Source organism: Helianthus annuus, chromosome 12 (genome assembly GCF_002127325.2).
Source record: "Helianthus annuus cultivar XRQ/B chromosome 12, HanXRQr2.0-SUNRISE, whole genome shotgun sequence".
Lineage (NCBI taxonomy): Eukaryota > Viridiplantae > Streptophyta > Magnoliopsida > Asterales > Asteraceae > Helianthus > Helianthus annuus.
The window spans coordinates 73389073-73414459 of record NC_035444.2 but is presented as its reverse complement, the minus strand read 5'-3'; the positions used below and the strand labels follow the sequence as shown (position 1 = coordinate 73414459).

Genomic DNA, 25387 nt, shown 5'->3' with positions numbered 1-25387 from the left:
TACCGCAAGTTTGTAGCAAGTAATTAAGACAACCAGGGTACTCAAACCATGAATTAAAAAAACCTGAACGGTGTGTGTCCGAAATCAGACTGAACTGTAAATAAGATAATAGGTCGGTGATCAGACACTACCGATGCGTTTGGCCACCTCTCTTTAAAGCCTAGGCGTACCAGAAATCGATCCAACTTGCTAAGTTTTTTCCCATTATCTGATATGTAAGTATAATTCCCTCCTCCCATATTGTACTCTGTTAATCCAGCCGAAAGGATGAAATGGTTAAACGCGTCAGCATTTGCTTCGACAAATTCTGAATTCAATCTTTCATTCGCATTCCGTACATCATTAAAATCACCCATCATGACCCACAACCCTTGTCGAGAATTCTTAATCCCCACTAACTCCAACCAAACAGACCTCCTACAAGCCGCATCATTAGGCGCATAGACATTGACAAAATTAATTTGAGACTCCGATTGAACAAGAGTACCCGAAACAACAATAAAGTACCTGCTATAAAGAACATCATCACACCTGAACACCGCTGGGCACCAAAGACATGCCAGTCCCCCGGATCTACCTTGCGAATTCACCACTGCTAACTTGTACTCAGCTCTGCCCCAAGACTGATTGAACATAAAGGACTCAGAATCCTGTAATTTTGTCTCCTGTATAGGAAGAAAGTGAACCCCATAACTTTCTTTTAGCCCACGAATACAATCTGACTTGCGAGTATTACGCACCCCCCTCAAGTTTACAGACAGACAATTCATGATGAACAATTATCAACACCTTCCTCCACGACTAGTTTATCATCCTCAGATTCAAAACCAATAAGATTGATGCCAATAATATAGCCTATACGAATGGTTTCCTCAACCTCCACCCTCAACTTAGACAATTGATTCGACTCAATCTGAACACGGTCCTCCCCCGGAATTGACACATGCGTGTCAGCGCCTCCACCTGGAGCACGAGCCGCTTGATTAGTGTCATCTGGATCTGGAAAATCATGGAATACCTCCTCTGTCCCATATTTATCTCCAATTGGGGAATTTAGATCTAACTGAACAACTAGGGACTTCTGCATATGATATACAGGTCTTTGGGCCAGACCTTGCATAGACCCAAACGATGGTGGGCTCCTCTCGTCCCTATTCCTTTTCCCTAAATTCCCAACCGGTGTAGGGCCTTCCCCTTCAAACATATCATTTCGCCCACTAATGTTCTCACCAGGATTAAAGTTATTTGGGCCACAATCTACTACATTATTATAATTCGTTGACTTGTTTGACTTATCCCCATTCCCTCCATAATTATTGGAAACATGAGCCACATGCACCCCTTCCCCATGCAAATTGCAGGTCTCCACACAATCACGAATACAACCAGACTTTTGACCTTCTAGAGACGTTTGGAATTCCGGCGACCTCCCGATATCCACCGGAGACGATTCATTACCTCTGGTCGGAGAAACTCTCTCCCCGACCATCGCCGGTTGTTTTCCATTGAATTATTTGTTAACTTCACCAGCCGAATTCTGCCGAATTTCACCTTCTTCAACTTCCTCCATATCATCCGAAACTTCCTCTTCCTCAGACACTGATTCCAGTTCTGAATCACTGGAGTCCACCGTAGAATCATTATCACAATTAAATAACCACTGTTCACAGGATTCCAAAACCTGGGCAGTGACGGTCTTCTCATTCCACTTAATAACCACTGCCTCATCAATTTTTGTCATAAGGGATGTTATAGTCTTAACCAATCCGGATGAATTGTCCTCATTCTGCCAAGAAAAGGATGACTTTTGAATCACATCACCAAACTGACTACCAATCTTATCGAACAATGATCCATCCCGGATAAGGAACGGTACACCGGAAATGTACAGAGGAACCAGACGACTAGATGGAATATCCTCTCCATTCCATAGGAAGAACTTAGAAAAAATCTTGTGAAAGAAAATGGAGTGCTTCTCCAAGTAATCCTTCGCAGTCGCCTTGTCAATACACGTAATCATAAACATTACTCCTCAGTAGGTATACATAATTCATAACAAGAAGTCGTTACTAGAACTAGCAAGAATGTCCGCACGTTGTTGTGGGTATTTACAGTCAAAGTCCCAGTGGTGAACCCAAGCGTAGTAGCGGAGTCAATAATATACAACGTTTTACTCATTTTTCAAGAAACTTTTAAGTTTTAACCCATTCCATTTCTAGTGATTTTTTCTTACCAATTAGAAAAATATATTCATTAGTAAATGACTCTACAATATATTAAGAAAATAATAGCAATTGAAAAAATCTTTATGCTAACAGCATACTTGGAGCGACTTCAACTCATTTGACCATTTCCATTTCTTTTTTCTTTTTTCTTTTTGTTGTTTTATCACTTTGAAGTAAAGAGTACCTTGAAATAATTCACATTAGCATTCCTACTCGACAATTAGTTGTCACCAAAAAAAATAGTTTTACAAAAATATACAAAATCAATACTTGTACTCGTGAACTTCACACACACACACACACACACACACACACACATATATATATATATATATATATATATATATATATATATATATATATATATATATATATATATACAGGACAAAGATCCATTAGGAACCACCCTTTATTGCGAGAACCGTGATAACCAATGTGAACACAACAAAAAATGCCTAAAACTAGCTAAAAAAACACTCAAAAAATAATTTTTTAATATTTTTTATAAAAAAACGCTACTTTTGGTAGCCAAAAAAATTAAATTTTTTTGGCTACTAAGAGTAGCGATTTTAACATAAAAAATATTTAAAAAAATTTAGAATTTTTTTTTTGATTTTTTTAGATTTTTTTTTAGATTTTTTAGGTTTTAGGGGAGTTTAGGTTTTTGGGGGTGGGGGAGGGGGGTTTAGGGTTTTTTTTTTTTTTTTGGGGGGGGGGGAGGGGGTTAGGTTTTTTTAGGGTTTTCTAGCTATTTTAGGTTGTGTTCACCTTGGTTCTCGCGGTTCTCGCATGAACCTTACCCTATATATATATATATAGGATTAGGATCATGAGTGAACAACTTCTTGAGAGTGAACTAAGTGAACTAATCTTGGCCCTTGATCATTTATTAGATTAACAGGGTAAGATTGACATTAGCCAAGTATTTGTAATTAAAATTCCTTAATTTTCTCCTCTCTTAACTCTCCCTCTCTCTCATTTTTAATTACTTCTCTATTATTTTAATTATAACATATTTTTAAATAAACTGTTATGTTTCTTTTAAAATTAAATATTAAGCCTAATTAAATTATGATTTTTAACATATGTGTATAGAGGTCAGTATATACAAGACTTATACACTTGTGTAATATTACATCTTGTTTCCACGGGTCGGTATAAAACAGATTTATACACTTGTGTATTATTCAAGTACATATGTGTATACAGGTCGATATATACCAGACGTATACACTTGTGTATTATTCAAGTACATAGTGTATACATGTCGATATATACCAGACTTATACACTTGTGTATTACTACATATTGTTTCCACTATACATCTTTTCATCAAATATTGATCTAATACATATATGTATAGAGAATGTAATTAAATATTTTTAATTATGTTTGTAACGCCCAGCATCCCTAAACTTTAGACACTTGGCAAGATCAGTCCCTGAACTCCTATAAATTGTCAGTCTTAAATCTTGTGGTTATGTGATTGGGATACTTTGGAAATCTTGGTGTGAATCTTATTGATACTTGATGCTATGATACTTGAGTCTTTAATCTAGATGCTTGATTCTTGCAACATAAACTATGAGACATGATACAAATACTAGACTCTTGATGTTTGACCCTTGATGCTTAATCTAGATACTTGAATCTTTATGATTAAACTAGACACTTGATTCTTCATACTATGAAAGCTAGATTCTTATTGTTGAAACTTGATACTTGATGCTTGGACTCTTGATTCTTGATGCTTTAGAAACACTGATTCTTGACTCTTGAGACTTAAATTGGTGCTTGACTCCTTAGACTCGTGATGCTTGATTTTTGGCTAAACGAAAGACTGGAGCCCTGTCACTGGCGGAACTTATGAAACTTTGAGACTTTGAGACTTTGGTGCTTATGATGTGATCTAATTAATAAAATGCTTTACATAATCTATACGCAACGCAACGCAACGCCAAATCTAACGCGTAAATCGAATCAGAAATAGGAACGCGAAAGGTTGGATTTGCCAGACTGGCCATCCGATCGGATGACCATCCGATCGGATGACCAGCCGATCGGATGACCAGCCGATCGGATAGCACCCTAGCCGATCCAAACCACCTTTCTCCTCCCTTCTTCCCCTTCACCTATAAATAGGCTGTCACATCACCATTTCAAGTGATGTGACAGCTCTGACTGAACCTGACGCACGCGCACACTATTTCTCCATTTTCTCATCGATTTCGGTACGTTTCCAGCTAAATCTTTGTACTTCCTTGATCTACACATCATTCTCTACGTGATTTTCACTTGAAATCACACTTTTCACCGTGAAATCTCTCAGATCTGAGTTCTTGAGGGTGATGTCATCATGGTGGTTTGTACAAACTGCCATGTGATGTCATTCTAAGCAAGATATAGCTCGGATCTAAGGTATTTCATACGATTTTACACTAAATCTAAGAGTTATTATACTAAAACTTAAGTTTCTTTATTTCTACTTCAAATTTCTGATTACTTCGGTGATAAACGTGACTGAACGGACTATAGACTTGATTGGTGGTCTAGAGTTGGTTTAGGAACGAATTGTTCACTGATCAAGACGATCACGGGATGGATTCCGGCATAAACCCGTCGCTAAAAGACAACTGGTTGGACTGGGGTGGTTCTCGACCGATCAGAATGGCTGTTAAACGATAAGTTACTGTTGTCTCAGTACGTCCCGTGACGTCACCATTACTTTTCAAACTTAGAAATTTTACGAAAATTAGTAAACACGAACAAGAGGCCAGTCGATCGGACAGCCGTCTGATCGGGCAGCCTCTCTTCATTAAGAGGCCAGCCGATCGGATGGCCATCCGATCGGACAGCCTCTCCTAATCTCTTGCACCAAGTGGTCGGCCATCCGATCGGGCAGCGATTGTCACCAAACTCACAAGGTCATCCGACCAACTTCCATCCAATCGGACAACCATCCAATTGGACAGCCAGCCGATCCAATGACTGGTTGACACTTTATTCAATCTCGATACTTCGCCCGACTCTTACCCTATTGCAATCTAATCAGGCTAATCTCAAGGAGCTCCCTTTGATCCAATAATAGTTGCGACTGTTAAGCAATCACTGTGAGTATACTCGATCCCCTTTTACTTTAAACTTTTGGGGTGTAACATGTATTCTATGAAACTTAAACTTGATTCTTGGAAACTTATACTCTATCCTATGTGTTCGTGAACCTTGTGATTCTTGATTCTTGACTCTTTGTGCTATGTGACGTTTAATCCAGGGTGTGTAGTTCCGCCTTAACAATAGTAGCGCTATAGGAGTAATGCACCTCCCCATTAGTCTTTGGGGTATTGTTAGGAGGAGACATATAACCTCCCGATAGACTTTGGGAAAGGTATTTAACGCATTGGAAACTTGGGTTATCACTGCGTGGACTGCGACACTAGCATGGCAGAAACTATTTTATTGCTTACACTATGGATATGAGTTGTTTTAATCTATTATGCTATTATCAAACTTGTATACTCGCCAATACTTTTGTATTGATATTTTAATACATGTTGCAGGCTGATAGGATGCTTGGGAATACATGGAATCCATCTAGGGGATGCTTAGAAACATCACCTAGTTAACCTATAATCTTTTGAATAATTTGAACAATATTCGTTATGGATTGTAATTGATACTTGTGTTGGATGTGTTTGTTGTTAAACATTATTATGATGAAATGATCTAATTTCTATTGAAACAAATAGTGTTATAGAATCTCATGAGCAATCTGAACGCTTAGTACTCGCACCCCGATGTTTCCGCCATCGGTTGGGGTGTGACAGATTGGTATCAGAGCCATAACTATAGGCAATTAGGATATGTAGGAATACTTGCCCTAGTCTATAGTTCTAGGAACTTGACTCTTATTTGTTGTTTAAGACTTATGCAATCTACCGTATCTACTTCCTAGCAGCGCATGTTCCTATTAAACTTACATGCCTTTCCTAAGGCTGCTATAATATTCACTTTATACTATGAAGACATTGTTACACAGTGTTTATTATTAGCACGAGATTTGCCCACAGGATAGGACTGACATCCGAACCTTGATGGGAATTCTCCATATTATTCTGGAAGGTCTTGTCTGCGGATAAGAGCCTACAACATTTAGGGTACGATGTTGTCTAGATAGAGGTGAAACTCAGACCTTGATAACTAGTCCCACTCCTTGATGATTTTATGTCTCGCCAAAGTCTCGTAACTACCAATCAGTTGAGTACGTGAAATGACTAAAAGGACGAATATCGTAGGCCTAACATCGATGACGTATTTGTCCAAGTAAGTCAAGACGTGTTGCCTCAATTCGATAGGGGTTCGAATCACCTTGGTTAGTCACCGTTCCTCTACCCGGAGCAATCCTATGTTTTAAAAGCCTATCTCGTTTTCATGTTATTTCGATTTCATGAAAATGGTTTCATCTTTGAGAGTTTGAACTAAATTCTTCGTTTATTTATAAAAAATTTTACGCAAATTGCACGTTGTCCGCAACCTAAAACATTAAGTTCTAATCTCAGAGCAAACTAGATTTATGAAGCTTTATCCTATGTGTAATCTATGTGGCAAACTTAATCGACTAGGATATGAAATGTTGTTGAGGTGTGAAACACTAAGATGACATGGAAGTACGGGACAAAAGTGGTGTGTCTGAAGCATGGTGGATACGCCGCTGGTACTTCCTATATATAAGTGCTTCCGGCATATTACCAACTTCCGTACCAAGTGCCATGTGAGATTTAGTGTTTGCAGACCGTCGTGGAAAGTCTTTGGAACATCTATGTAATCTATGGAACGTCTATGGAATCTATGGAACATCTATGAAAGCTATGAATTGTCTATGTGATCTATGGTTGATCTATTGTGCTAATCTATGGTAATCTAGCATGTTAATCTATTTTGAGCTAATCTATGTTAAACTACCCTGGTCTATTGAAGATCATTTACCTGATTAGTCTATGTTAAACTATCTACTTGAGTAAACTATGGTAATCTATCAATATGATCTATGTCAATCTATGGAAAGATCTATGTTAATCTACTTAGGTGTTCTACAATGATCTATTTTGAGCATTCTATGTGATGTAATTGAGTAATCTATGAGTAATCTATGGTAATCTATTAATCTAGGTGAACATATGATGATGATGATGGTTATGATTGAGTGTTGCGACACGTAGTATGACACCGAGTACGAGGACAGGCGATGTGCCCGAAGCGTGGTGGATACGCCGCTGGTACTTCCTATATATAAGTGTTTCTGACATGTTGACCAAACTTCATACAACGTGCCATGTGAAGGTCATGCGTCGGTGGTGTTAGTCTATCTTGAATCTTAATCCTTTAATCAATTGTGAGTGAATCTTATCATGGGACTTCGTAACCTAGACTTATACGATCCTCTTGTTGGATTTTAGGATGTCTTCTCGAAAGCTATCCGACACTCTCAGGAAATCCAGGGAGAAGTCTCAGAAGAAGATGATGTCATTCATGGCTGACCAGATTGCTCAAGTCATGCCAAGGATCGTCTCTGAGCTCCAAGGATCAAACACTCCTCGATCCTCTGTGGACTCCAAGGCTGAGAAGCAGAAACCTACAAAGTTCAACTACAAACATTTCATATCTTGCAATCCTAAGTCTTTCACGGGCAGTGATGGGGTGACTGCTATGCTCGAGTGGTTCGACAGCATCGAAGTTACCTTCATTAACAGCGAGTGCCTAGATCATCTGAAAACTAGGAGTGCAACTGGAATGTTTCAAGGCAGAGCGTTGGAGTGGTGGTCGAACGAGAGAAACACTCGATCTAATGAGGAAGCCTATGCTCTTCCATGGGCTGAGGTGCGGGAAATGATGATGCTTGAATTCCGCCCTCCTCGTGAACAATTGAAGCTAGAAGAGGAATTTTGGCATCTAAAGCAAATTGGTGATGACAACCTGGCGTATACTACTCGTTTCAAGCAGCTGAGTCTCATCGTACCTCACTTGGTTTTGACTCCTAAGCGGATGATAACCAAGTACATCAACGGCCTATCGTCTGCAATGCGTGATTCTATCGAGGCAGCCCAGTTGGAAACTATTGAAGAAGTCTATCGTTTGGCAGCAAGTTTGAACAACAATCGTGTGCGTGACAAGCAGTTCGCTACCCATGCTCCTTCAAAGTCTGCTAACCAAATGACCCAGCAGCCTAGTGGCAGCAAGAACAAGAAAAGGAAGTCTCAGGGTTCGGGATGCAATGCTATTGCCCCTGCTGCTAAACCTACTCCTACTCCTGCTGCTACTAACCCTGCTGCCCCTGAAGCAAAGAAGCAATACACTAGATCTCACCCAAAGTGTACCTGCAACTATCATCATCCAGCAAACTCTGCATGTCGTTTGTGTACCAACTGCAACCGCTATGGTCACACGACACCGTATTGCCGTCAAGCTAACCCTGCTCCAGTTCAGCAAGTCCCAGTTCAAGCAGCCCAAGCAGCACTTTCAGCTCCTCCGCAGAACCCAGGACCAACCATTGCCGTTCGTGCACGCTTTCAGTGTGCGGATACTACTCATCTTTGCAACCGTTGCCCCCAGCTGAATCAAGAACAACAAGCAGCCGCTCATGGACGAGCGTTCAATCTCAATACTAACCAGGCTCACAACAACAATGACGTGGTGAATGGTATGTTTCTCATTAATAATCTCTATGTTTCGATCCTATTTGATACTGGTGCCGATAAGAGTTTTGTGTCCGTGGAATTTGAGTCTTTGATAAATTGTACACGCTCTAAATTACCTGAGTCGTTCTCTGTTGAGCTCGCCAATGTCGATTCTTGTAAATTCTATCATGTGTGATTGTTCCTTGATACTTAACGATCACGTATTCGCTATTGATCTTATCCCAATGCGTTTGGGTAGTTTTGATGTCATTATCGGTATGGATTGGTTGCGTAAGAACCATGCCGAGATCGTGTGTCACGAAAAGCTCGTCCGTCTTCCTCTTCCATCTGGTGATCTTTTACATGTCTATGGGGACCGACCTTCAAAAGGACTAAGGCTGATGTCATGCACACAAGCGAACCGAAGTTTACGTAAACAGAACCCTGCCTTCTTGGCCCACGTGGTGGAACAAAAGGGCAAGGGGAAGAACATGAACGATGTTCCAGTTGTGTGTGATTTTCCAGATGTCTTTCCTGAGGATCTACCCGGTCTTCCTCCTCCCAGATCCGTCGACTTTCGTATTGATCTCGTACCTGGTGCGACTCCTGTCGCCAGGGCTCCCAACCATCTTGCACCTTCCGAGATGCAAGAATTATCCAGCCAACTACAGGAACTGCTCGATAAAGGTTTTATTCGTCCAAGTACCTCCCCGTGGGGTGCTCCTGTATTATTTGTCAAGAAGAAGGATGGTTTGTTCCGTATGTGTATCGACTACCGTTAACTTAATAAGCTTACCGTGAAGAATCACTACCCTTTGCCTCGTATTGATGATCTATTTGACCAGCTACAAGGCGCGTCCTGTTTCTCTAAGATTGACCTACGTTCTGGATATCATCAACTACGTGTTCTCGAAGATGATATTCCTAAAACTGCGTTTGGAACTCGATATGGGCACTACGAGTTCGTAGTCATGCCTTTCGGCTTGACTAACGCACCCGCCATGTTCATCGACCTTATGAACCATGTTTGCAAACCTTATTTGGATCGTTTTGTTATAGTCTTCATTGACGATATTCTTATTTATTCGAAGTCTAAAGCTGATCATGCTCGCCATCTACGTCTTATGCTTGAACTTTTGCGTGGTGGACGTCTATATGCTAAGTTTTCTAAATGAGAATTCTAGATTGATGATGTGCATTTTCTAGGTTATATTGTTAGTAGTCAGGGTATTCATGTTGACCCTTCGAAAATTGACGCAGTGAAGAATTGGTGTACGCCTAAATCCGTGTCTGAGATTCGTTCTTTTCTAGGATTAGCGGGTTATTACCTCCGGTTCATCGCGGATTTCTCTAAAATCGTTGTTCCTCTTACTACCCTAACCCAGAAGGAGAAACCTTTTGTTTGGGGTCCCGAACAAGAGAAATCCTTTCGAACCCTTAAAGACCTTTTGTGTAATGCTCCTGTTTTGACCCTACCTGATGGAAATGACGACTTTGTGGTGTACTGTGACGCCTCGAACCGTGGATTGGGCTGTGTGCTCATGTAGCGGGACAAGGTTATCTCTTATGCCTCTCGTCAACTCAAGGTGCATAAGAAAAACTATACTACTCAAGATCTGGAGCTTGGTGCAGTTGTTTTTGCGTTAAAGATTTGGCGACACTACCTTTATGGTACTAAATGTGTGGTTTTCACCGACCATAGGAGCCTTCAACATATCTTCGACCAGAAAGAACTAAACATGCGACAGAGGCGTTGGGTAGAATTACTTAACGACTACGACTGCGAAATTCGCTAACATTCCGGTAAGGCGAACGTAGTGGCCGACGCTCTTAGTCGTAAAACTCATGTCAAAGCTATTCGTATATCTAGTGTTTTGCATGCTTGTATTCGCGAAACCCAATATTCATATGCTAATGAAGGAAGTTTATCTGTTGAAGTTCGTGGCGCTAACGTTAATCAGCTCGAAACCAAATCCGATGGTCTTCAGTACTATCTAAATCGCATCTGGGTGCCAGATCGCGATAATCTTCATGAGCTCATTATGAATGAGGCTCACAAATCTCGTTACTCTATCCATCCAGGCACCGATAAGATGTACCAGGATCTGCGTATGACTTATTGGTGGCCCGGCATGAAGAAGGACATTGTTATGTATGTTTCTAAGTGTGTCACCTGTCTGAGGGTGAAAGGTGAACATCAGCGTCCTTCCGGACTTTTAGAGCAACCAAAAACCCCAGTTTGGAAATGGGACAATCTTGCTATGGACTTTATTACCAAGTTACCCTGTACGCCTGCCGGTCATGACAGTATTTGTGATCATTGACCATTTGACTAAATCAGCCCACTTTCTTCCTATTCGGGAAGATTATAAAGTGGAGAGACTTGCTAGGATCTATACCGATGAGATTATAAGTCGCCACGGTGTACCTTTAGACATAATCTCTGATCGTGATGGTCGTTTTACTTCTCTTCTTTGGCAAACATTTCAGTCCGCTGTGGGTTCGCACTTGAATCTTAGCACGGCCTTTCATCCTCAGACGAATGGACAGACCGAGCGTACTATTCAAACCCTAGAGGACATGCTCCGTTCTTGTGTCATCGACTTTGGTGGTAACTGGGATGTACATTTACCATTGATAGAATTCTCGTACAACAATAGCTATCATTCCAGTATTCAGATGGCTCCTTTCGAAGCTTTGTATGGGCGAAAATGCCGATCTCCCCTCAGCTGGCATGAGGTTGGGGAAAAGTAGATCACTGGCCCTGAGATTATTCAAGAGACAACGGATAAGATTCTTCAGATCCGTGATAACTTGATTAAGGCTAGAAGCAGACAAAAGAGCTATGTTGATAGAAGGCGCCAGCCTCTAGAATTTGTTGTTGGAGACCGAGTTCTTCTCAAGGTATCTCCATGGAAGGCAGTGGTTCGCTTTGGTAAAAAGAGAAAGCTCGCTCCTCGCTATGTGGGTCCTTTTGTGATACTTGAAAGGATTGGCAAGGTGGCATACAAACTCGATTTGCCTCAGGAACTAAACAGCGTGCATCCAGTTTTCCACGTATCCAATCTACGAAAATGCCTAGCTGATGAGGAACTGCAAGTTACTTTGGAAGACTTGCAAATAAACGAAGTTGTTCAGTTTGTGGAGAAACCGGTCGAAATCATGGATCAGACTATCAAGCGTCTGAGGCGTAGCAAAACTCCCATTGTTAAAGTTCGATGGGAAGGAAAGCGTGGGGCCGAATTCACTTGGGAGTTGAAAAGTGATATGAAGGCCACGTATCCGCAACTCTTCGAGCAGTCTTCATCTAAGATTTCGGGGACGAAATCTCCTAAAGGAGGGGAGACTGTAACGCCCAGCGTCCCTAAACTTTAGACACTTGGCAAGATCAGTCCCTGAACTCCTATAAATTGTCAGTCTTAAACCTTGTGGTTATGTGATTGGGATACTTTGGAAATCTTGGTGTGAATCTTATTGACACTTGATGCTATGATACTTGAGTCTTTAATCTAGATGCTTGATTCTTGAAACATAAACTATGAGACATGATACAAATACTAGACTCTTGATGTTTGACCCTTGATGCTTAATCTAGATACTTGAATCTTTATGATTAAACTAGACACTTGATTCTTCATACTATGAAAGCTAGATTCTTATTGTTGAAACTTGATACTTGATGCTTGGACTCTTGATTCTTGATGCTTGAGAAACACTGATTCTTGAACCTTGAGACTTAAATTGGTGCTTGACTCCTTAGACTCGTCAAGCTTGATTATTGACTAAACGAGAGACTGGAGCCCTGTCACTGGCGGAACTTATGAAACTTTGAGACTTCGGTGCTTATGATGTGATCTAATTAATAAAATGCTTTACATAATCTATACGCAACGCAACGCCAAACCTAACGCGTAGTTCAAAACAGAAACGGGAACGCGAAAGGTTGGATTGGCCAGAGTGGCCATCCGATCGGATGACCATCCGATCGGATGACCAGCCGATCGGATGGCACCCTAGCCGATCCAAACCACCTTTCTCCTCCCTTTTTCCCCTTCACCTATAAATAGGCTATCACATCACCATTTCAAGTGATGTGACAGCTCTGACCGAACCTGACGCACGCGCACGCTATTTCTCCATTTTCTTATCGATTTCGGTACGTTTCAACTAAATCTTTGTACTTCCTTGATCTATATATCATTCTCTACGTGATTTTCACTTGAAATCACACTTTTCACTGTGAAATCTCTCAGATCTGAGTTCTTGAGGGTGATGTCATCATGGTGGTTTGTACAAACTGCCATGTGATGTCATTCTAACAAGATATAGCTCGGATCTAAGGTATTTCATACGATTTTACACTAAATATAAGAGTTTTTATACTAAAACTTAAGTTTCTTCATTTCTACTCCAAATTTCTGATTACTTCGGTGATAAACATGACTAAACGGACTGTAGACTTGATTGGTGGTCTAGAGTTGGTTTAGGAACGGATTGTTCACTGATCAAGATGATCACGGGATGGATTTCGGCATAAACCCGTCGCTAACAGACAACTGGTTGGACTGAGGTGGTTCCCGACCGATCAGAATGGCTGTTAAACGATAAGTTACCGTTGTCTCAGTACGTGCCGTGACGTCACCATTACTTTTCAAACTAAGAAATTTTACGAAAATTAGTAAACAAGAATAAGAGGCCAGCCGATCGGACAGCCGTCCGATCGGATAGCCTTCCTTCACAAGAGGCCAGCCGATCGGACAGCCGTCCGATCGAACAGGCTCTCCTAATCTCTTGCACCAAGTGGCAACCCGATCGGATGGCCATCCGATCAGGCAGCCATTGTCACCAAACTCACAAGGTCATCTGCCCGACTGTCCATCCGATCGGACAGCCATCCGATCGGACAACCAGCCGATCCAATGACTGGTTGACACTTTATTCAATCTCGATACTTCGCCCGACTCTTACCCTATTGCAATCTAATCAGGCTAATTTCAAAAGAGCTCCCTTTGATCCAATAACAGTTGCGACTGTTAAGAAATCATTGTGAGTATACTCGATCCCCTTTTACTTTTAACTTTTGGGGTGTAACATGTATTCTATGAAACTTAAACTTGATTCTTGGAAACTTATACTCTATCTGATGTGTTCGTGAAACTTGTGATTCTTGATTCTTGACTCTTTGTGCTATGTGACATTTAATCAAGAGTGTGTAGTTCCGCCTTAACATTAGTAACGCTATAGGAGTAATGCACCTCCCCGTTAGTCTTTGGGGTATTGTTAGGAGGAGACATATAACCTCCCATTAGACTTTGGGAAAGGCATTTAATGCTTTGGAAACTTGGGCTATCACTACGTGGACTGCGACACTAGCACGGCTGAAACTATTTTATTGCTTACACTATGGATATGAGTTGTTTTAATCTATTATGCTATTATCAAACTTGTATCCTCGCCAATTCTTTTGTATTGATATTTTAATAGATGTTGCAGGCTGATAGGATGCTTGGGAATGCATGGAATCTATCTAGGGGATGCCTAGAAACGTCACCTAGTTAACCTAGAATCTTTTGAACAATTTGAACAATATTCGTTATGGATTGTAATTGATACTTGTGTTGGATGTGTTTGTTGTTAAACATTATTATGATGAATTTGATCTAATTTCTATTGAAACAAATAGTGTTATGGAATCTCATGAGCAATCTGAACGCTTAGTGCTCGCACCCCGATGTTTCCGTCATCGATTGGGTGTGACAATGTTCTAGATGGAACAATATTTGATAATGTTTGTATTTTTTTAAAATTATGAAATAATAAGTTAGGTAATACGTGAGAGGAAAAAATATAGATAATGTAATTGAATATTCTTTTAATTGGATTTTTAATTTTTTTTTTTTTTTGGTATAGTGGGTTTTTAGGAGCCTTTGTACATTTCTTACAATTAGAATCCTTTGTATTTGATCCCAACCCATATAAACACCCACCCCCACCACCACCCAAAAACCTAACCCCCCCCCCCCACAAAAAAAAAAAACCCAACCCTCTAAAAAAAAACTAAACACATACTCACCCACCCCCACCCAAAACCTAACCCCCCCCCCCCCCCCGCCCCGGCAAAAAAAAATTTTTGTGTAGTAGGTTTATTTTTAGAAGCCTTTGTACACTTCTTATTTTAGGATCCTTTGTATTTGATACTAAACCATAGATTAAAATACACATACACCAAATTCAATTCAACTGAATAATAATCAACACACATCAAATTCAATTCAATTAATGAGTTAACTGCCAGTTTCGTTCCAGTGGTTTGTCCATATTGGCGAAGCTTGGGGGGTCGATTTTCTCAGTTCTGGGGGGGGGGGCGAAAACGTATATACCTAAAAATTTCTATACGAAGGTACTGTTCATAACACTACGCGTCGAAAAGTTCAAGGGGGCGGGCGCCCCCTCCCGCCCCAGGGAAGCTGCGTCCACGTTTGTCCAATTATGTTAGTTCAGACCAAGTTTCATATTTGTACCATTTTCGTTCATGACATTCTTGAAACATGCCAGTTCCATCCAAAAAACTAAGGTTGACCCGAATAATTGGACAAACCACAGGGACGAAAATGACAGTTAACTCATTTTTTTGGACGGAACTAACATGTTTCAAGAATGTCATGGACGAAAATGATACAAATTTAAAATTTGGTCTGAACAGGCATAATTGGACAAACTACAGGATCGAAAATGATAGTTAACTCGTAACAATACTTTTTAAAGTGTATATTTTCATATTCCTTTATGTAAGCTAAAATAACCCTATTTATTTATTCATATTTTCTTTATATAAGCTAAAATAACCCTCTTTATTTATTGTTATTCGATTTATATTAGCTATACTTTATAAAAAGTAAACTTTACATTCTTTCATATTTATACTATATAATGAAAGAAAAACTAATTTAGTGACACTTGTCATTATATTAGACCATTATTAATTCTATATAATTATTATTTAATTTATATTATTAAATTTAATATGTTTCAAACATTTAAAAAATTACGAATAAAGTTCCATAAAATATCATATTATTTATTATTTATGTATATTAATTACTAGATTAGAAATTGTATCTTAATTCCTTAATTGTAAATAATTATTATATAATTTAAATTAGAGTAAATTACGATTTTAGCCGCTATGGTTATATCACTTTTACCCTTTTAGCCCAAAAAATAATTTTTTAACATCCAAGCCCTAATGTCTTTTTTCTAACCCTTTTAGCCTCTAACGTCTTTTTCCTAACCCATTTGGCCCCTAACATTTACTGGATAGGACAAGTGTCAGGCGCCAAAAGGGTTAGAAAAAAAGACGTTGGAAGCTCAGATGTTAAAAATTTATTTTTTGGGCTACACGGGTAAAAGTGATATAACCACAGGGGCCAAAATCGTAATTTACTATTTCAACATTTTTTTAGAACTAATAAATTAAGGCCACTATTATTTAAATAAAACTTGGGTTATTAAATGTATGTTCACATGACTGTTAAAACTCGTGAGAAAAGTCGATTATACAGTTTGTCTTCTAATCGATGGTTCAAATGCTTTCATATTTATAAACTTGACGAATATAACAAGTTTCGATCATACCTGACACAAAATTTTGTTTGGATGTCAGAAAACTCTCTTAAAAATATAGTTTTATAATTGTTAAATCTTCGTTATTAACTATTTGATTTTTTATTAATTAACCCGTGTAATACACGGGGTTATAATTTAGTTCCATCATATAAGAAAACAAAATTAGAATAGAAGAAATAAGGTGTGCCCGTTCAGTTACAAATCCGATTTTAAATGTTTATTTGTTTCAAGAGTTTAAAAAATTAAATGTACAAAAAATAACTTCCTTACTTGTAGCCATAGAAGAAATAAGTCTTCAACCATCTTTATTACTTAGTTTCAAAAAAAAAAAAAAAAAAAAACCATCTTTATAACTTGAAGACCTGTGTCTGGTTTGTATTTTACCGACGTGTACGTAATTATATATTTATTATATTAAAATTATGGCAATACCAGTCACATTCAGAAAAAAAAAAAAAAACAAAAAAAAAAAAAAAAAAAAAAACAATAATTTTCAACGTACACAGCACAAAAACACGTCCAGATTCATAACACCAACCATGTTTACGTCGTCACAGTAATTAATATAGACACACGTCTTCACTACTACAACCTTTTAACTCACAAACTTGTGATCACACTCTTCATCAATCATCAGACATGGGAGAACTTGATCCTACCTTCATCCAAGAGCTCGAACACCGACCCAAACCCGCGGTAACCGAAGCCCAAGGAATCCCGCAGATCGATCTATCTGCTTTTGTAACCTCATCTCCAGCTAACCCTAATGCTCCAGAGATACGTGATTTGGTGGATCAAATCCGCGAGGCCAGCAGAGATTGGGGATTCTTTCAAGTGATCAACCACGGGGTTCCTATCGAGAGCCGTGAAAGGGTATTTTCGGCTTCGAAGAGGTTTTTTGATCTGTCGGTGGAGGAGAAGAGGAAGGTGAAACGAGATGAAGTGAATCCCTTAGGTTACTATGATACTGAACATACGAAAAACGTGCGTGATTGGAAAGAGGTTTTCGATTTTACGGTGGATCCTCCGCTGGTGATTCCGGCTTATGAGTCCGGTGATGAAGAGACCTTCTTAGAGTATCACAATCAATGGCCTCAACATCCTCCAGAATTAAGGTGATAGATTACAAACTCATATATCTATATCTATATTTATATAATAAAAGAAACCAATGAGAGAACACATGTCATTCATTGAAGCAATCTATTTTTGATAAATAATTAATATAAATTAAAATATAATTATAAAATTAAATTTAATGTAAATTTAAACAATTCGTATAGGAGATAATATAATATTTTAAAATACTTATTAAATTTCAAAATTATTTATCCTGAAATTTTTATTAATATGTATTTTATTCATAATAATAGCGTTTTACTACTTTTATTTATTAAATTATTTATTTTATTTTATTTTTATACGAAAATAGCAACCTTATTATTTTCTAAAAGTAACAAAACTATTATTGGTTTCATATGTTTTAAATTACGGAAAAAAGTAATTAAAGTTATTAATCTACAGACATACACAAGTTGATTATCTTTTGGTTATTATTATTATCATTATTATTATTATTATTTACATATATTTTTGTTAAATTTGGATGAAATTATTATTTACGTATATTTTTGTTAAATTTGGATGAAATCTCATACTAAAATTAGAACCCATGTGAAGCTAGAGTTAAAAAAAAAAATATATATATATATTTAGTGTGTGTAACCTAAACAACTTTTCTATTTTTTATCGTCTAAACTTTAACATTACTTTCATTTATTATTTATCTTCCTTAATGGTATATCTAAATTTTAACATTATTTTCATTTATTATTTATCTTCCTTAATTCCTTAATGGTATAATAATAAACTAAGATTTTTTTAACGATCGTGTAATATATGAGCTTTTTAAAAATATAACTTTTTTATTATGTAGTATATAAAATTAGATTAATTCAATCTATATAATACATAAAGTTTATAAAGATATAACTTTTTATTGTTTTGTATATAAAATTACATGTGCTCAACCCGTATAACACATGAGATTCTTAAAAATGTAACCTTTTTCATTATTTAATATATAAAATTAAATTTACCCAACCCGTACAATACACGGAGTTCTTAAAAATACAATTTTTTTATTATTTAATATAAAATTACATTTATTCAACCCATGTAATAAACGAGATTTTTAAATATATATTGTTTTATTATTTGGTATATAAAATTAAATTTATTCAACGCGTGTAATAAACAACATTTTTAAAGATAATTTTTTTTATTATTTGGTATATAAAATTACATTTATTCAACCCGTGTAATACACGGGGTTCTAACCTAGTTACACAATAAAACAAATATTTGTTTGTTAGTAATGAAGATTTAGTAAATAATAAAAAACATATTTAGGTGATATAAAAAAATATGTAACTTATTTATTTAGTATAGATTTGATTCTAAAAAGTAATAAGGGGTGAAATAAATTCTTTATTTGTTGTTTTTTTACAAGGGGTCAAATCTTACCTAATGAATAAGGGGTGAAGCAAAAAAAAGAAATCAGGAACTTAAGATAATAGATCATTGGACGCAAGCAATTGCTTATATATTTAGTACAGATTTGATTAATCATTCAATGTCCTTGTCACTTTGGTTTTTATAAATATAATTCTTTACAAACTATGCTATGTGGTTAATTGTTTGGATAAACGACTCCTGTGCTGTATAATTTAAAATCTTCTTTGAAAATAGGTGACATATTATAAATATAGTTGTACGACAAATGATTTCTTTGTTATCTATATCATACGTGACATGTTATAGATATAAGGAAGAGACTTTACGTAAACCCAATAGATTATCCAACGAGTATGTTATTGTGAGTTCAAAACTTCTAATGACCAAGTTGTGTGTGTTTGATTTTTAACAAAAGGGAGGCTTGTGAAGAGTACGTCAAAGACTTGAAAAAACTGTCATACAAATTACTGGAATTGATCTCTTTGAGCTTGAATCTCCCTGCTAACCGGTTAGAGCCATTTCTCAAGGACCAAACCACTTTCGTTCGGCTCAACCACTACTCACCTTGTCCCGCACCTGACTTAGCCCTTGGTGTCGGTAGACACAAGGACGCCGGTGCTCTAACCATCTTGGCTCAAGACGATGTAGGTGGTTTAGAAGTTAAACGGAAAACTGATGGAGCGTGGATCTTTGTCAAGCCTACACCAAATGCTTTCATTATAAATGTCGGGGACATTATTCAGGTAATACCATACTAGACATTGGTGTAGAAGTATAAGTAGGATTAGAGGGCGTGTGTGTTAGCTGTTATAAAAAAAGTAACATCATATCAGTATTATTTATTATTTATTATTCTAAGTCCTGATTTAAAAGATTTTTGATTCTTGTTTTGTAGGTATGGAGCAATGATGCATATGAGAGTGTTGAGCACAGGGTGAGAGTGAACTCTACCAAAGAAAGGTTTTCAGTACCTTTTTTTGTGAACCCTGCACATTACACCGTGGTGGAGCCGCTAGCGGAGTTGACGAATGAGCAAAATCCGCCAAAATACAAGGGTTATAACTGGGGCAAGTTCTTCGCAACGCGCAAGTATAGTAATTTCAAGAAACTTGAAGTCGAAAACATACAGATCTATCATTTTAAACAGCCCGATGAGCGGAAGATTGACGATGTTGTTTCCCGTGTCGCGAATGTTGTTATATAGGTAAGAAAAGACTATGTTATCTTTTCATGTATGAAAGAAGTTGTAGACCCTGTGTAGTTGTAACGTCGACACTAATGATCAAGGAGCCAAGATTTGGGTCAATAATAAAAATATGTTTTTATGGATTGTTTGATCTTCTAAAGATGTCCGATTAAGATTTTGTTAGTTCGGGTGATCAATAAAATAATCAACAAACCAAAATGTCAATAATAATGTATATTTTTTTTGAACAAACCGGCCAGCTGGGCAAACCCATTGGCGAAAGGCCACCCACGCCCTGCAAATGCAGACAACGCCGGTTACCAGGCCGACCCACCATTTCAGAGGAAAACTACCGCTTGAAGACCCACTGTGGCAAAACCTATGGCCCCACCCTAAGCAAATTGCACCAAGTGAGACTCCAATTGATAATAATGTACATTTTGAATCAATAAAATAGAATCTTGATTTTTGAAACTATGAGACCTTACTTGTTTTATCACCTGAAAATATAAACGATAACACCAGCTTGAACATTTAATGGAACTTGAGAAGAGGAGAGAGGCTAGAACTTGGACCCCAAAATCACTCATTATTTTTAAGATCGCTACGTACACGCCATAGACTTGTACCGTAGGCATTGTTTTACACGCTGAATTTGACGTGTGTCATAGAAAGCGAGACAGTATATTCGAGTTCATTTAAGAAAAATGTTGAAATATATGGCAAATGATAGGGAATATAACAAGAAATACACAGAAGCTTATGTTCTAACTTTTTCTGAAAACAATGAAAAAAGGGATAAAATGGAAGAAATAATTTACATGAAAACAATAGTGTTTTACTAACAATTTCAACTGGTTAACCAACAAGCCCGACCCACCAATTTTGCCAAGAGACACACACCATCTGGATGTCAGAACCCATAGTCCTTGTTAGTTCATATCATTATACAATGCCTATCATATTCATACAGATATGGTAGTGTTTATTTACAAAGCATATACTTTTGTTGGTTTGCATTGGGTTAAATATTAGTAGATGAAATCACCAACCCTTGATTTATGATTCCATTTAGCATGAATTTGAAATTGCTAGTTGGTGATATTCCACAAGAAACTCTGTAATGAAAATTTACATTAGGCATATGGTTTAAACACATGAAATTTGAGTTCTCCTTGAACCAAAATAACCCTTTATTTAATCGACCCATCTTGACCCGAACGGGTTCTGACCCAGCGAGCCGCCCACCGTGACCCACCTGTTTCCCCAGGTGTACTTGAGATTGATTAACTTGCAAATTGGCTGAAGTTGCAAAAAAGACATGCTGCAATATGCTACAAATCCTACAATAGTCAATTCTTGACTTCAATTGTAGAAAGTTGACTTCAAAGACCCATAATTTGGTGACACTGGCATTAGTTTATCAAGCAACAACTTTATAACCTTTCAGGACCAGAGGCGTCTCTAATAATTCACGTACCCTGTTCGAATTTGAAAAATATGCTCTTCCATAATGTTCTATTATTATTTAAAAAAATCAAATTAGTATTGGGCTCAATAAACCTAATGCAAGTAGGCTAAATTCTAAATCATAGAAAATGATTTGTAAAGGGGTCTATATTGGAATTGGTATGTGTTTACTATTTAAAAAAAAATAGAGTTAATTGCCAAAATCGTCCCTGAGGTTTGGGCACATTTGCCATTTTCGTCCAAAATGACACTTTTGTACCAAATTGCCCCCAACATTTGTAACTTTTTGCCATTTTCATCCAAACCACTAACTTAGTTTATTTTTTCTATTAAGTTGAGGATATTTGGATGAAACTGACAAATTATAAAACCACAGGGACGATTTTGGCAATTTACTCAAACCCTTTTTAATTTCTTTTATTTAATTATTTTTGTTACATATATAATAAAAAAGAATATACATGGAGTTTTTATATGAAAGAATATACATGGAGTTTAATTAAATAAAAGAAATTTAAAAGAGTTTGAGTAAATTTCCAAAATCGTCCATGTGGTTTTATATTTGCCAGTTTCATCCAAATATTCTCAACTTAACAGAAAAAATAAACTAAGTTAGTGGTTTGGATGAAAATGGCAAAAAGTTACAAACGTTGGGGGCAATTTAGTACAGAAGTGTCATTTTGGACAAAAATGGCAAACCTGCTCAAACCTCAGGGACAATTTTGGCAATTAACTCAAAAAAATAACATATATATATATATACACACACATATATATTGGATTTTTTTTTAAATCGTGTACCCCTCGAAATTACGGGCCTTGTGCGGAGGTCCTCCCCGCACACCATCAAAGCCGCCGCTGTTCAAGACTATCAATTCATTAGAAAAATTAGTCAAATACATGACATATATTCACTTTTTACTCCAAAATATACATCTAGAGTTAACTACAATATTCAATACATGACCCTTCAATAATCAAGCAGACTTACATTGTTTTTCAGTGGAGACAATAAGTTAAAGAAAAAGTTACTTTGAAGACTTTAGGTACAACTATATAATCCATAGCTAAAAGAAATCCTAATGTGGGTCAATATACAACACCCACATGAGCGGGCAACAAAACACTAAAATTTCATTTCAAATTTCAAACCTAGAGCCCGCTTTAATTTTCATTCTCTCTCTTCAATTCACCGTAAGACTGTACGTTGCGGTCCGCGAGCAAGGCCACCGCAAGCCACACTGGCAGTTTAGCGGTGGCGAACACCACAACATGCCGCCGCGACCGCCACCGCGAGGACGAAAGGTGAGCTTGGTCACCGGAGAATTTTTTAAACATTGAGGCTTTGGGGTGTGTCTCACATTCTACATATTTCTCACATCCTTTAAAGAAACAACTATTTTACTCTCATAAAAAATGGAATGGGATGATTTTTCTTCGTCCAATTCTTCCGAAGAAGACGATCTCATTATGGAAGCAGGTAGGATAACGGTTAACTACTTGATTGAGCAGTCTCAAAAACGACGAGGGCTAACGAAACTGATGTTTAAAAACTACTTAGAAGCGGGTAGGATAACGGTTAACTACTTGATGTCCAACGGGGTGAATCGATGATAACGATGTTCAAAAACTCCAAAACATAAACAATATCAAGAACCGTGAGATACACGGAAACCTTCGCCATGAGTTGATCGAGCATTTGTTGGCTAGGCGACCCGATGATCTTGTATTAGACTAGTATTATTTGTTGCTTGTAGTCTTTTCTTTATTTAAGTGTCATATTTTATAAAAAAAATAGTTTTCTATTAATATTAGTTTACAAATTTAGAAAAATAAACAAATAATAAAAAAAAATAAAAGAGTTAATTACACAAATGGGTCATGTGGTTTATACTTAATTTCGCCTTTGGGTATTAACTTTATTTTTTAACAGGTTTAGGTTCTATGGTTACAATTTTGTAACACCTTTGGGTACTAACACCAAAATTAGTTAATTAATGACTAAAATACCCTTGAATTTTTTAAGTTTATCAATGTAACACATTTGGGTACTAACACCTAATTTTATTTAAGTTTAAATCAATTTTATAAAATCTATATTTTTTTTTATTTTCATCTTTTTATTATATCTCTTAATTAACATAAAATCTATTTATTTTTTTTTATAATTTTATTAAATTTCTTATTTAACATAAAATCTATTTGTTACACCAGTTTTTTTTTAATAAAATCTACTAGCTATATAGTTTTATGTAAATTAAATTTCTTACTCGTTTTAAATAATGTAAACCTTACTCGTTTTCAATTTTGGATTGAAATGATTGATAATAATAAATATCTTTCATGTAAAAAAATTTAAGCCTTTTTTTAACTCGTTTTTTTTTTCATTTACATTTTACTATTTTAGAAAGATATTTAATTTACATAAAATTATATAGGTAGATATTTTAGATAAAACTAAAAAAAATTAAGCCTTTTTTTAAACTCATTTTTTGTAAAAAAGATATTTAGTTACATAAAACTATATAGCTAGTAGATTTTACTGGTGCAACTAGTAGATTTTATGTAAATTAAATATCTTTCTAAAATAATAAAATGTAAATGAACAAAAAAACAAGTTAAAAATGGCTTAATTTTTTTTACATGAAAGATATTTATTATTATTATTATTATTATTATTATTATTATTATCAATCATATATATCCAAAATTGAAAACATGTAAGGTTTACATTATTTAAAACTAGTAAGAAATTTAATTTACGTAAAACTATATAGCTAGTAGATTTTATTTAAAAAATCTATTTAAAAAAATACTAGTGTAACAAGTAGATTTTATGTTAAATAAGAAATCTAATAAAAATATGAAAATAAAAAATAAATAGACTTTATGTTAATTAAGAGATAATAAAAAGATGAAAATATAAAAAATAAATATATTTTGTAAAATTGATTTAAACTTAAATAAAATTAAGTGTTAGTACCCAAATGTGTTACATTGATAAACTTAAAAAAAATGCAAGGGTATTTTAGTCATTAATTAACTAATTTTGGTGTTAGTACCCAAAGGTGTTACAAAATTGAAATCCTAGAACCTAAATCTGTTAAAAAATAAAGTTAGTACCCAAAGGCGAAATTAGGTATAAACCACAGGACCTATTTGTGTAATTAACTCAAAATAAAAAGTACTTGCTCAAGCCGTTGCTCACCTGGACCACAACAGGGTCAGGGTGATGAAGATTCAGCAGTGGCTTTAACCAGTGTCCAGTCAGAGTGCCAGGTGAAGCAATATTACAAGATGAATCCTGGTGCTCACTTTAGCTAACTTTAGCCACAACGGGTAGTCTAAGTCACCGCTACGGAAGGCCGAACACTGTTCCGGACACCTTCCCTCAAATGGAGACGCAAGTAGAGAACGGGGCTGAAAAAGCCCTAGATGCTTAAAACAGATTTTCAGCACAGATCTTCATGTTAGTTTTCTTTACTTGGAAGTTTTTTTTCTCTTTTTTACTTGATTCTTGATAGTTATTAGGGTTTTTTATTTCAGAGATAACTATTGAATCATTGGTGTGATGTGATGGATAAGTTAAGCGAGGAAACAGAAAGAGACTGGGATTTGTAAAGTTTAAAGAAACAATGTTTATGAATGGAAATCAGAAGGAAATGGAATTGTTGTTGTTTTTTTAATTGTTT

The 25387-nt window shown here is 36.6% G+C and overlaps 1 protein-coding gene across 1 annotated transcript; it reads left to right on the top strand.

Annotated features, from left to right (window-relative positions):
* The first annotated feature begins 17111 nt into the window (after positions 1-17111).
* LOC110895334 (flavonol synthase/flavanone 3-hydroxylase) lies at positions 17112-20369 on the top strand. Its single transcript, XM_022142633.2, has 3 exons — positions 17112-17637; positions 19455-19782; positions 19935-20369. Exons 1-3 carry the CDS (start codon positions 17162-17164, stop codon positions 20241-20243), a joined length of 1113 nt encoding a protein of 370 aa, XP_021998325.1. The 5' UTR covers positions 17112-17161; the 3' UTR covers positions 20244-20369.
* Positions 20370-25387: the final 5018 nt, after the last annotated feature.

Bases quoted from the DNA above. Each gene is read 5' to 3' on its own strand.
- LOC110895334 (XM_022142633.2), top strand. From the start codon at position 17,162: ATGGGAGAACTTGATCCTACCTTCATCCAAGAGCTCGAACACCGACCC. The intron at 17,638-19,454 runs GTGATAGATTAC...TTTTAACAAAAG, and splicing joins CAACATCCTCCAGAATTAAG to GGAGGCTTGTGAAGAGTACG. The intron at 19,783-19,934 runs GTAATACCATAC...CTTGTTTTGTAG, and splicing joins ATGTCGGGGACATTATTCAG to GTATGGAGCAATGATGCATA.